Below are 12987 nucleotides of genomic sequence, written 5' to 3'. Positions count from 1 at the left end.
TCTCAGCCATTTTGTCAGTGGAAACGCGTATTACAAATAAAAACTTCATCATTATTGCAGCTTTTGGGCCTTGCATCGGCCTGTACTCTACCGTCTACTAAGATACGTAATCAAGAAATTAGCTAGTGTTTCTAACTTGCACAAGCTTTCACAGGAGAAGGATGATCTCACTGTAACGCAAGTTTACCGATAACTTTGATGAATCCGCATTCTCAGATGTGCGTTTCCCTGTGAGGCTGATCTAAATGTTGTGGTAATTAACAGTTAACTGTGATATACCTGCGTTCACAGACGGTTTATTACGTTGCAAGGCTTTTGTCTAAATCTTCCATTGAGAGAATGTTTATAAATTCTAGGATTCGCTCATTCCCCGCCAACTTCTTCCTGTATGAGGTTAAATTAGGTAAGGGGAGCTCACAATGTAGGGGTTGATCATAGTAGTTGAGTGTACAATTATCACTTAACAGTCACCAATTGTGTGATTATAAATATTTACACATATCTACAAGTAATATAGTCAAAGAATGTCTTCAATAACATGATCAAATCATCGCAGTAGCCTTTGTTTTATAAATAATGTATGTACATATGTATGTGTACCCATGTAATGACGACCTGAGAAAAGTGTTTATGTATCGAAGCGCTGCTAACATTTGGTCAAATGTTGTTAACGTTCTACGTGCTGCACTCGTTTACAATTCTAAAATTTCACCACATTCGGTTCTTTCAATTACATTGTTTTTTTGAGAATGTAGTTGATGTGCATACAAAATGGGATTATATACAGTTTTAGAAATATTTTCTATGATTATTCTTTATTTGTGTTTCGCTTTGATGAATTCTGTGTTTCTACAACTTTCCAATAATAATGTTTTGTTTTTTCACACGCTTCGAATAAGATTTAAGAGTTGGTTGATTTTTCCCCTTCTTGCAGCAACGGTTCTCCAATCCGTTAGGATTGTTAAACATTTCGAAAGTCGTTAGCATAATTTACTTCAATCTAGTTTAAACTGTTTTCCCCCTTCTTTAGCTTCTGCTCACAGAATCCATTTTACCGGGTTACTAGTGTATGCTTTGACATCTTTCCATGCCGGATGTCACATTCGTGGCGTGTCAGTTGTTGATGATGCTATTCCGCTACGCCTTATTCGCCGCAAGAAAAGCGAGGAAAAGGAGAAACATGGAGGGATAAAAGAATTGCATTAATTTATTACTTTTTCTTAACGGGTATGCGCACGTACTAGTCTAATTTGGTTACTTAAATCTTACTCTGCTTGTTTCATAGTTATATGTTTGCCTCATCATTACATACGCCCAACAGTTTCCCGATTGGAATACTGGTTGGTTAAAATTGCAAGAGAACAATACATCTCCATAGCGAGAGACACGGACAGAGAGAGGGGTGGCCAGAATTTTCATGACGGCGTACGCCATAGATGTGGTGACGAACGAACGAAGAGAAAGCTTACTATACACACCATCGTCGTTGTCATCGTCGTCGTCATGGCAACATCAAGTGGGTGAATCCTGAAAAACCTTTCGTCACCAGTGTTAAAACTGACTTTGTTTAATTATAAATGTAACACATGTTTTAAAACTTTGCTAGCAAGATTCTCTCCCTGTCTAGATTAGTGTAACTACTTAAAGCAAAAGTACAAAACGTTTGCTTTAAAATCGTTGCACAATCTAGCATGATCAACCCCGACACCTAATCTCTTGTCTATTTCATCCCAAATCCTACCGCTCTCTCTTGTTCGCTATCTCTGCTTTGCTCTAATCATAAAGTGAACCCTCATATTAGGTGTTTTTGTCATACGTGAAAAGTGCTTTTCCACACACAAACATATCCACCCCGAAAGATTCCCCCTCCCCATAATAATCTAAGTAGTAATGTTTGCAAGAGTAAATCGATACGATTAGAAAAACCGTACCCTCAAGACCCACTAACTATCTTTGCTCTATTATGTCGCTGTATCGTCGATAAAATGGTGTGGAAATAGAGAAAAGCACTTGCAATTACGTGTTTGCATTGATCCGAATTCGATCGACAAAGATGATCGACAACCCTTAGCCGATGTTTGAAATCTGTGTGTTCGAATCATTCGCAATCTGCTTTCTGCGATCGACCACTATAGCCTATCTATACAATCCATTGATCCATGCATGATCCATTTCCTTGCAACCGTTGTCTTCAGTCGGAAATGCTTTGCTGCTTTTTCATCGACTTAAGGGCCCGTTCGCGCAATTGCTTTTCCAGATCATCGTTGATCACCGTGCCGACGCCACCGGCACCGATCGCTAGGATACTCTTTTTGGAACGCACCGGTGCACCAACATCCTCCTCGTCCGAGGAGGACGAAGAGCTATTGCGATGATACTTGCCGCTTGCTTTGCTGCTCTTCTTATGCTTCTTGTGTTTCTTATGTTTTTTCGCGTGTTTACGATGCTTCTTGTGCTTCTTACTGCGCTTGCTACCGGACGAAGCACTAGCATCGTCGGGTGACACATTCCGCTGACGCTTTTTCTCCTTGCGCCGTTTCTTCCGTTGCCGCTCCGATACACGATCATCTGAGTCATCGCTCGAAGAGGACGAACGGTTGATGGGTTCGACCACCGTTGCCACTTTGGTGACGGATTTGCCCTTGGCGGAGGAGGATGACGAGGACACATTGTTGTTGTTTGTGCAGCTGATCGCAGCTTTCGAGACGGGCATCTTCGTAGCGGTCGATTCTTCAGGATGCATAGGTACCCTAGAATTGCTCTCGGAAGTGGAATGCTTTCGTTTCTTGCCACCTCCACCACTTTGCTGCTGTTCGACCGAAGACGTACTGTCCCGATGCATCTTACGGTTGTCCCCTTCCTTAAGCTGCATTGCATGGACAGGCTGCTGTTTACGGCGGTGCTCATGCTCCACAGATGGCACCATGTTCACCGCCCCTTTACCCGAACCAGACGCTTTCTTTGGTTCTCGACGATCCTTTGCACGAGATTTACGTTTATTTTCTTCACCGGATGACTGATCCTCCTCGTCGATGTCTTGATCGTCGTCCTCATCATCCCCACTGCTCGACGACGAAGATGACGAAGAGCGACGATGGTGTTGTTGTTTGCTGCGCTTTTTCGACTCTTGCTTTCGTTTTAATTTCCGTTTTTTGTGACCAACCGTGGCTTTTTTGTCATTTTCGTCCTTCTCCTCTTCCATGTTACCTTCGACGTTACGCCTGCTAGATGCTGGCTTTTTCTGCTGCTTTCCTTCTTGTGATTCATCACTCTCGCTGCCAGAACTATCGTCGTCGTCGCTTTCCGAGCTCGCACGCTTCTTTTGCCTGCTGCTCTTAATTAACTTTTGCTGCGGTTGTTGTTGCTGCTGCTGCTGTTGATGCTGTTGCTTTCTCTGATCCGCAGAAATAGCTGAAGAGCCACTCGTGCCAAAAGTGTTGCATGTGTTAACGTGCAAGCTAGCGGCTGCTTCGCGTTCATGCGGTTTCAGGAAGGGAGATGGAGTTCTCGACAGAGTGCTCCTGTATCCCCTTTCGGACCGCGAGCTGTTGGTCTGTGAAGATGAAGACTTTGCGGGCTTTCTACTCTCGTCGTGCTGTTTGGTTGCTTCGCGAACCGTCGGTGTTTGTTGATCATTTGATCTTCGCGTAGTCGCTGTGGCTGCTGCAACGACTGGAGGATCTGTTTGCTGCTTGCGAGTACCACTAGAGCCCGATGAATTTATCGCACGTAGTTTTTCTTCCTTTTCGGTGCTATCTTCTCTGAGCGATGCTTTATCCGATCGTATACGCTCGGCAGAATTATGGTGACGCTCCAATGACACACCTCCACCACTACCCCTACCATTACCAGCATCGTCAAACAGTTCAGTAGAATCTCTCGCGTTGGATGTTCTCGTCGCCGAGCGTCGACTACCGCTGGATTCAGCAGGACTCTGAGAAGCATTCCTATTGTCACCTCGAGCCGGACCTCCCTGGTTACCTTTGAACCGATCTTGCGGTTCCGTGCTGTTGCTGCGCCGACCAACTGTAGAGCGATTGCCACCCGCTTCGCGGTGGTTTCGCTCACGATCATCATACCGGTTCGATGCCGGTGGACCCATCTCCTGCCGATGTCGTTGAGGTTCACCTCTCTGCGGTTCATCGGAACGACGCCATTTGTGAGAAGTGTTGTTGGCACCGGTGTGAGCAGACGAGGATGTGTCACGTCCTCTTGCGCCACCATCGCCCGGCCCTCGTTCACGATCGCGCTCTCGGGAAGAACCGCGACGACCCGGTCCATTACCGCCTGTGTAGCGTTGCTGCTGATTGCGCTCGCGGTCACGTTCCCGCTCTCGTTCACGGTCTCTCTCTCTTTCGCGAACGTCTCGGTCTGCCCCCCTGCCGGGACCACCTGGACGTGATGTGGGTGGAGAACGACGGCGACCATAATTACTGTCGCTGAAATTTTAATAAATGGTATAAATATTACTAACGCGATGCACATTTAAATCATGTTTCAAACTAATTTAGAATGCAACTGGATGTGATATGAACCAAAAATGTATGTAGCTGGACAGCTTTATTTTTTAATAAACAAAACTTACCGCACATTTCCACGTCCACCCGGGCGACCAGGCGATCGAGATCGTCTCCTTGGCGATCGAGATCGATTGCGCGACCGCGAACGGGATCGATTTCTTGAGCGAGAGCTTGAACGACCACCACGCCCACGGCCTGGTCCATCATCACGAGCGCGACCGCGCGACAGCGATCGTCGTTCGCGATTCCTATTGTCTCGGCCACCAAATCTTCCGCCTCCATTACCATCACCCGGACGGCGACGCGAGGCAGCGGAACCTTTGGCTGTCGAGTTACGACCACCATCGGCTTCCGAGTCGGTTGAATCCTTGTTCGAACGGTAGTGACGCTTCTTTTGGACACTATTTTCCTTCTTCTGGATCTCGAAATCATCCTTCTTTCGGCCACGCGATGACGATGACCGGCTGCTACCAGATCGGCTTCTCGATGTATCACGGCGATTGTGGCTGTGGCTTCGACTACGACTGCGACTGTTCCGTCCGTTACGCTTTTTACCAGTCGTGTTTGAAGAGCCTACGGTGGCTTTTGGTTTCTTATCGTCCTCGCTATCGCTGGACGACGATGAACCGGATGAATTTGAATTCGAGCTGTGAGATCGGGAGCTAGGGTTACCCTTTTTCGCTTTTCTCGATCTTCAAGTAAATAAAGAAATATAAAAACAATAAACGATATCAAAGTGATACCAAAAATAGTAGCGCTTGCACTAACCTTGATTTAGATGGGGATCGAGAACGACTAGCACTCTTCTTGCGGTTACCCTCTTTAGTGGCAGATCCAGACCTGCTGCGAGATCTCGAATCTGCTGACGAGTGGCTAGGACTTTTTTTGTTTGTCGCTGATTTTTTTCCTTCCGCCATGTTCATCAGCTTAGATTGCACCTTAGATAATGCGGCAGAGTTTCCATTACCTGAAAAAATCATTATTCTTACGTTGGTTGGCAGGAACAAATATGTCGAATCATTCCACGTAGATGCTTTAGCCTTGGTTTATCATATGCAGCGGCATTTTCGAAGATGATTCGTAATACAGTTCTCATTTTCTAAAGGATAAAATATCCATAACCGGTTAGGATTAAAACATATATTAAGGAACACCCTCATGTGCCGAAAAAAACCGTGCAAATAGAAACAATTGCAAATTTTTCCAGAGCACAAATAACAATTGATTTTAAATAATTTTATGTTGCTGCATTGAACTGTATTAAATTGAATTGAATTTTTCACCAACTTACTGTTCTTGTTTTCTTTTCTCGCAAGAGAGCTACTTCGCGAACGCCGTCTATCGCGATCGTTCGTCCGTTTATCCCTTGGCGATCGACTAGAACGTTTGCGCGATCGATCTACAGAACGCCGAGGTGAACGGGACCGCCGACGGTCTCTAGAAGACCGTCTTTCGCGGGAGGATCCTCTACGATCGCGTGACGCTGCCCGCCGATCATTACGGGATCGTGAGCGATCGCGAGATTTTCTTCGTGCTCTCGAATCGCTGTTACGTTCGCTGGATTTTGCGCGTTCCGTCGATTTACGGCGCGTAGACGAGTGATCCTTTAAACTTTTCTCCGGCACATCCGTAAGTTTATTTTCACTTTTTGTCATTTCCTCTGGAGACACGGTAGCAACCGGTAGGGCGGATGTCGGTTGAGCCTTTTTTGATTCCTTCGGAACCTCGGCTTCGACGAACTCTTCGATCATTTTTTCTTCCTCATCGATGTAGTCCTCCGGTTCGGGTTTGTACATTTGCCGAGGAGCGCTTTTGTTGGGCTTTGTCTTCACGCCACCGTCGTCCTTATCGCGAGTGTGACTTCTCGAACGGTGTCCGCGACCACCGTCCTCCTGAAACCGAGCTTCCTCTTCGCGCTTTAAAATTTCCTCCTTTTTCGCCTGTATAAACTCCGCCGGTATGCCCGTTTCTGAGTCCTGCGCTGATAACAGCAGCGACCATAGATCCTCCATGAATAGCCGAGCATTTTTTCCGTTGAGGAAACCGGTCAGATTGATTTGCATCTTCTTCGGGCAGGGAAACTTTTCCTCTTCGAGCTGGTTGTACACAAACTCCACGATAACGTCGTCATCGATGTTGAGCATGTCGGTGATCTTTTGGCTAATCCATGGTCGCAATACGTCCAGCTTCACTTTGGACATATCGACCCGTTTGTTGAGATTGTCACTGAACTTCATTTGCTTCAGCAGTTTCTTCTCCTTGTCGGAGAACCGGGAATCCTGCTGCTGATTCGTACCCTATGCGAGAAAAATACACAACCGTAAACAGGTGAAAAAAAATCCGTGAAATAGCACCACAAATGCGTGCGAAAGTTTCGTAACACCGAAACAGGTGTGTTTTTGGGGGGCAACAGGAAGGAACCCAGCGCACATTGCACAATTCATAAACGTCCTTCGATGCTCCTGCTGCTAGAGGAAGGGAAAGAGGACACTTACAGTGAACATCATCCTGAGGCCGTTTATTCAGTTCGGTTGACTGAACTCAAACTGCAGCACGTTCCGCCTTTACGGTCGGAGTATCTTTTGCGGCGCGGTAACACTGGGAAAACACCAGAGCACTAGAATCGTCCGAAAAATCACCACTTTTTTCACCCTCTTTGCGTCCGCCAACTATTTCGTCGGCCCCGGCAAAACGTTCGATCAAAGGGCGGCCCGGACTAGCCGTGGTTGAGGTGGAGCACGGACCGTTTTCTGTGCACTGGAAGCACCACTTATTTCCCTAGGATAAACACATCGTTAAGTGTTTGAATTCGGGATGGTGTGCCTGTAATTTTCACACTGCGGTAGCAAGTTTTTCACTCGCAAACATAAAGTGTACGCGCGGCCTTTGCAAAATGGCGTTCTCGGCAAGCAGGCAAAGAGAGAAAAAATACGACAAAAAAAGCACAGACAACCTGTCAAGTTGGTGCTGTCAGCTGGATCCAAAAACGGAAAGACCATCGGGCGCTCGGAAAATATTCGCATATTTTTATTTGAGTCGGTACATAATTTTCCATCACAAAGTGTTAGTATTGTTTTCAATAAGGCTTTCGTATGAATTGATCATTAGTTCAAACTTTTTACGTAAATTAAAATGTCTTATCACGATGAGTAAAAGTTGAAATGGATGTCGTCAATTCCTTCAATTAAAGAATTAAAGATAATTGTCACAATGTATTTACATAGGTAACATATTTTAAAATAACCATGAATACCTATTGTATAAATTTTAATTTAAAATTAACTTTCAAATCTTTGGTGGTTTTTCGTCAATCACTGTGCCATGCTGTGAATTTGCTGTGAGTTTGGTCTGTCAATCGCGATACTGTCAAAACAATTACCCGTGCTGGTGTGTGGCGATACAAAACCGCGTGCTATCCCGTCTTGAACCGATCCATTATTAACTTGTTTTCCGTGCAATCCAGTACAATGAAATTAATGCAAAAAGATAAAGCCGGTGCCACTGGTAAAGAGACGAAAAATTTGAAAAAGAAACTGAAACCGGGAAGGAAACAGAAAGGTAAACAAAAGCCGAAACCCAAAGACTCAGACGAGTCGGAGGATGAAGGTAAACCGCTAAAGGAAACACGCATCTCTGATGAGCCGATTCCAAGAAAGGTACGTTTTGTAGCGTGTTGTAATGTAGGGAATCATATTATACTGCCTGCGAACATGTACCGACCATAATGTGCTGAACCAATTTTACAGAGCAAATGGACCAACAAACAGCGTGTTTTGGTACTGTGCGCTCGAGGCATCAACCATCGGGACCGCCACTTGATGCGAGATTTAAGAACGCTAATGCCACACCATCGCGCAGAACCGAAGATGGAACGCTGGAAGACACTGCATGTGGTGAACGAAATGAGCGAGATGAAGCACTGTAACAAGGTGATGCTGTTTGAAGGTCGCCGCAAGCTTGATCTGTACATGTGGCTGGCCAACGTTAGTGTAGGTCCCACGGTGAAATTTCTCATCGAAAATATCCACACAATGGGCGAGATGAAACTCACCGGCAACTGTTTGCGCGGTTCGCGCCCACTGCTTTCCTTTAGCGAAGAGTTCACCAAGCATGCGCATCTGCTACTGATTAAGGAACTGTTGGTGCAGATTTTCGGCGTACCGAATCACCATCCGAAGAGTCAACCCTTTGTTGATCGCGTGATCAGTTTCACCTACCTAGATAATCGAATCTGGTACCGGCACTTCCAGATCCTTTCGGAAGACGGTGGTTTGACGGAGGTTGGGCCACGATTTGTGATGAATCCCATCAAAATATTTAGCGGCTCGTTCGGCGGCGACCCAATCTGGGAGAATGCCAACTATCAAAGCCCAGCCAAGCACCGGCAGATGCTGCGCAAGGCCGCAAGCGATAAATATTTGCAAAAGACCAAACAAAAGGTCAACCGCGAGGTGAACGCACCGAAGGACACCCATAAGCTAACGCCGTATGGCGATATCTTCAAGGATAGTGTAGAGACACGCGTAAAGGAAGTGCTGAAGCAAGAGAAACGACAACCGAAGGAGAATAAGGAACGTGAACGGATCGAAAAGAGACAGAAGCTTATGAAGGATCGGGACGCGATGCGGAAGCTGAAACTAGCCACCGGTAAGGCAGCGACTGCTAAGAAAGTCAACGCGAGAAATGCAATGCGCAACGGAAGGGATGCACCTAAGAAGGCGAGCAAGGGTGTGAAAAAAGGGATTCAGGAATACGGTGGCAAAAAGAAGACCAACAAAAAAGGCAGCGATGTATAAATGTAACTATACACAATTATAAACACATCGCAAAGATTCAATAAAGCGTACAAAATATTGTACAAAAACCAATGGTATCATGAACTCAACATTTTCATTTGACACTTACTTTTACTTTAATAAAGGATATTTCACAAAAAGTGACCCCGACTCCACTCTTGCACCAGCTGATAAATACATTATGATGTGAGGTTTTATTTTGTTTTCACCAGCCACGCTTCGATTATATCAGAATTACACACCCTACGGGTAAAATAGTTTAGATCTGTTTACCATCTATCAGAGCAGGAAAATATTCCTGATATTTGGTTGAAAAATCCTTCACCTTGAAGGGGACACCATTCATTTTCGTCTCTTGCTTTACCGTCACCTATCAGTTGACCATGTATCAATAGTAAGTTTTCATATTATCATTTATACGAATGTAATGGATGCGTTTCTTCCCGCCATTCTACCCCTTTCTCCTAAATCTGGTCTTCGTTTTCAGTTCAATTTTTGGATTTATAGTACTAAATATCTGGAATCGTTGCAGTAGTACACGCTTCCATTTTTCTGTCACAAATGCACAAAACAAAATTTGCCCATGTGTTACTATCTCCAGCCATATGTTAATAGTACTACGGGTGAATATTTATATGCGTAAAAAGTAGGATCAATTGTTCTCTCTTCTTGTATTTTTATGGAGCATTAGATTAGTCCAAACGAATAGAGCACAGGGTAAGCTAAAATGGCGAATATGAAAGATTTGACACACGCACACGAAGAAGGTTTGATTAAAGCAGGCAAATAATAAACAATTAAACGCAAAACCCTGCACTGGTTCAACGTAGAAAAGTAGCTTACCATAAACTACACAGCGCCTACTTAATAGCCTGTCCTTTTTATGTGAAAACATAATCGGTTTCGGATGGAATTTCCCACGGTGACTGAAAGAATTCCTCTGGAAGCGGTGTGCAGTGTGTCGATTTGAAGTCCAACAAGTATTTTTTAATCTGTGAAGAACAAACAACATCCCTTTAATTCTACCCGCGGTATGGAAATGGAATACAAGTAAAATATCATACCAGAAATTTAACCATAGAGTTACGTTGCTCGGTTGTATATTCGGCACCAATTTCTATGGGATAGCTTCGGCTGGTACCATTATTGCCATTGTCGCTAAGGTAGGACATCAGCAGTGAGATACAATACTCTTCCGGCACTGTGAAAACCGGCAAATAGAAAGATACTCATTACGTACTCATTACGTTACATTTGCTCTTCAACGCTACCTACCATTCTTGATGAAATCAACCGGTTTCGATAGTAACTCTCTCGCGAGCGCTTCCTGTTCCGGCTTGAAGATGTTCGGAAAACGATACTTAAGCATACTGATGAGCAGGAAATTTCCCCGATTTGTACCAAGGTTAGAATCTCTGGGAATTAAGAAAAACAAAAAGAAATATCACCAAAGGTGCGTGTTTTAATCGCTCATAACTGCGGAATCTCTTTCTTCTTGTTGTAGCGGTTACTTACTCTGAGCAAATAATTTCATCTTCCGTTCGTCGTATCAACAGCACCGGTCCATTGTATCGAACGATCAGTTCCGTGTTGTTTAAATTAACGTAATCTCGGATGGCTATTTTGACAATGTTTGAAATACGTTCCGGCATACGGGGCAAAGCTAGCTGCAGTACATCATCGAATGTTGCGTCCAAAATTACTCCCTTCACCTCCGGATACTGGGACGCTGCATAAAGCGTTGAGTAACCGCCGATGCTCCATCCATACAGTATAATATTTTCCGGCTTAAAGCCAAGTTCCCGAATGGCAAACTGCAGTACAGCATCGATCGCATTTTGATCCTGATCCGGGTAAGGACGTCCCTGAAGATGTAAATTAATTACACTATATAGTACGAGGATTTTTTATTTTTGTTTGCCCAAACCACTATCGCTTGGTAACTTACGCTACTTCCGGCGAATCCGGGATGATTCCAACCCAGCACGGAATATTTTAAATCCAACGGTGTAGACATGATGCCAATCTCGTAGAAGCTAGCATTTCCCTCCGAGCAAATGACGAGCGTTTTACCGTTTGCACTTTTGTGCCTATTATCAACTACGATCGTATCTATTTCGTTCCCGTCGGCGGTTTTTACTTTGTTCCGCTGTCCGTTGCACTGCGTTACCAGCTTCGTCCGGCCTTCGATCAGCATCGGTTCTACAGAAAACGCAACTTGCATTAAGTTTTCGTTCGAAAAGAATATTCATGTCCCATCAGTGTTCGCTTACCAACATAGCTTTGCAGTAATCGCACCGAGCCAGGATAGATCATACGAATGCCAAACGTGTGTATAGCTACGTAAGCTGCAATCTGGCACGGGAGCGATGAAATCCAGAAGTTCTTATTACGCTGAGCTGTTGTTTTACGGCTGTAAATGGCATCAAACGCTTAGTATATCGTGTATGGACACCAGTTTCGGCTCTTTTTTGTCATACCTTCCACCCTTAACGATGTAATCGATTGGCCATTGATGAAAATCAAAGTCGTATCGTCGGAGGGCCGTTTTTGCATCACCGCAGCGATCACTGTTACGACGTGCATTTTCGAGCGTTTCCGCAAACCGAACGTACACCATATTCATCGACCGTCCCAGACCTCGCATACACAGTGACACGGCCACCAACAGCCCAATACCGGTCGTCACCTTCGCAAACGTACCAACGGATTCTGCGACGAAATAACCGCGTCGATAGAGGATGGACACGAGGATAGGCGAGGTGTAGTAGCTGAAACTCCACATCAGATTAAGCTGTAGTGGGGGAGAATGATTGGAATGTTTGATACAATTAGTTTTGTATGTTTCCTTCTTCCTGCTAGCAGCAGCTCTGTGCGAACAAACTAACAGCTGTCAGTAGCTGATCTCCATATTTTTCCAACGTTCCCGGTTCGTAATTGTCCTGGTGCGCAAAAAAAATCCGTCGCCAACCAAAATAGAGAAGAGAAAGTTAAGCAACACGATAGAGATGTACAGAACTTTAATCCAATAACCAGACGTATATGTTAAGGAAATACTAACCCGGGATCCATCGTATTCTTTCAACAGTCTCGGTGTAAAAATGTACTTATGGAATGGCATGTTTTCCACGGTGGCGGACTCGGTGTTTATTTAGTTGTGCTTGCTGTTTGCTGCTTCGTCACTTGACCCGTAAGACGTCGTTCGTGGGAGGACGTATGCGCACAACTGCTTTCTCACCCGTTTAACTTTCACACTGCTGCCGCAAGGATATGCTGGAATGGGGTACAAATATTTTGCTACGCCACTGATGCTAATTTGCCTTGGCGAGTGTTCGCTTCCTTGCTGTAGTAGGAATTATTCGAGGTTTTGGAATCCAATCGTTCGGTGGTGGACTGGTCGGAATCGTTGTCTAATCACCAATCTATGCATATCCACTGAGTAAAAGACCAATTATCTAACATAACATCATCTCCCCGTGAAACGAGGCGACAACACAAAAGTGGAAAGCAAAATGCAAGGTGTATTGGTGTGTTTTTTTCCTGTAATTCCTTTTTTTGTGTAACCTTTTTGTTGTTGTTTTTCGTTTGAATGACGTTTGTCGAAAATAACACAACACCAAGATAAATATAGCTGCACGTTCGAAAAAACAAATTATTTTCTTTTGTTTAAT

At 44.7% G+C, this 12987-nt stretch overlaps 3 protein-coding genes across 4 annotated transcripts; 1 reads left to right on the top strand and 2 right to left on the bottom strand.

Moving 5' to 3' along the window:
- Nucleotides 1–796: 796 nt before the first annotated feature.
- Nucleotides 797–7477, bottom strand: LOC125769207 (serine/arginine repetitive matrix protein 1). The gene is made up of 5 exons (XM_049437775.1): nucleotides 7016–7477; nucleotides 5812–6817; nucleotides 5289–5487; nucleotides 4586–5212; nucleotides 797–4439 (listed from the first exon to the last, which is right to left on the bottom strand). Exons 1-5 carry the CDS (start codon nucleotides 7025–7027, stop codon nucleotides 2192–2194), a joined length of 4092 nt encoding a protein of 1363 aa, XP_049293732.1. The 5' UTR covers nucleotides 7028–7477; the 3' UTR covers nucleotides 797–2191.
- Nucleotides 7478–7895: 418 nt separating this feature from the next.
- On the top strand, nucleotides 7896–9384 carry LOC125769216 (ribosome biogenesis protein BRX1 homolog). The gene is made up of 2 exons (XM_049437790.1): nucleotides 7896–8176; nucleotides 8267–9384. Exons 1-2 carry the CDS (start codon nucleotides 7988–7990, stop codon nucleotides 9314–9316), a joined length of 1239 nt encoding a protein of 412 aa, XP_049293747.1. The 5' UTR covers nucleotides 7896–7987; the 3' UTR covers nucleotides 9317–9384.
- A 90-nt stretch (nucleotides 9385–9474) lies between these two features.
- On the bottom strand, nucleotides 9475–12934 carry LOC125769214 (phosphatidylserine lipase ABHD16A). 2 transcript variants are annotated; one of them, XM_049437788.1, is made up of 10 exons: nucleotides 12378–12934; nucleotides 12205–12258; nucleotides 11797–12110; nucleotides 11590–11729; nucleotides 11265–11518; nucleotides 10832–11181; nucleotides 10592–10731; nucleotides 10381–10517; nucleotides 10160–10308; nucleotides 9475–10038 (listed from the first exon to the last, which is right to left on the bottom strand). In XM_049437788.1, exons 1-9 carry the CDS (start codon nucleotides 12435–12437, stop codon nucleotides 10198–10200), a joined length of 1560 nt encoding a protein of 519 aa, XP_049293745.1. In that variant the 5' UTR covers nucleotides 12438–12934; the 3' UTR covers nucleotides 9475–10038; nucleotides 10160–10197. The 2 variants fall into 2 exon arrangements, with proteins under 2 accessions (XP_049293745.1, XP_049293744.1); XM_049437787.1 differs by having other exon boundaries at nucleotides 9475–10308.
- Between the last annotated feature and the right edge of the window lie 53 nt (nucleotides 12935–12987).

The sequence above is a fragment of the Anopheles funestus genome, chromosome 3RL, assembly GCF_943734845.2.
Source record: "Anopheles funestus chromosome 3RL, idAnoFuneDA-416_04, whole genome shotgun sequence".
NCBI lineage: Eukaryota > Metazoa > Arthropoda > Insecta > Diptera > Culicidae > Anopheles > Anopheles funestus.
The sequence above is the reverse complement of the archived record's forward strand: the minus strand, read 5'-3'. Positions and strand labels throughout refer to the sequence as shown.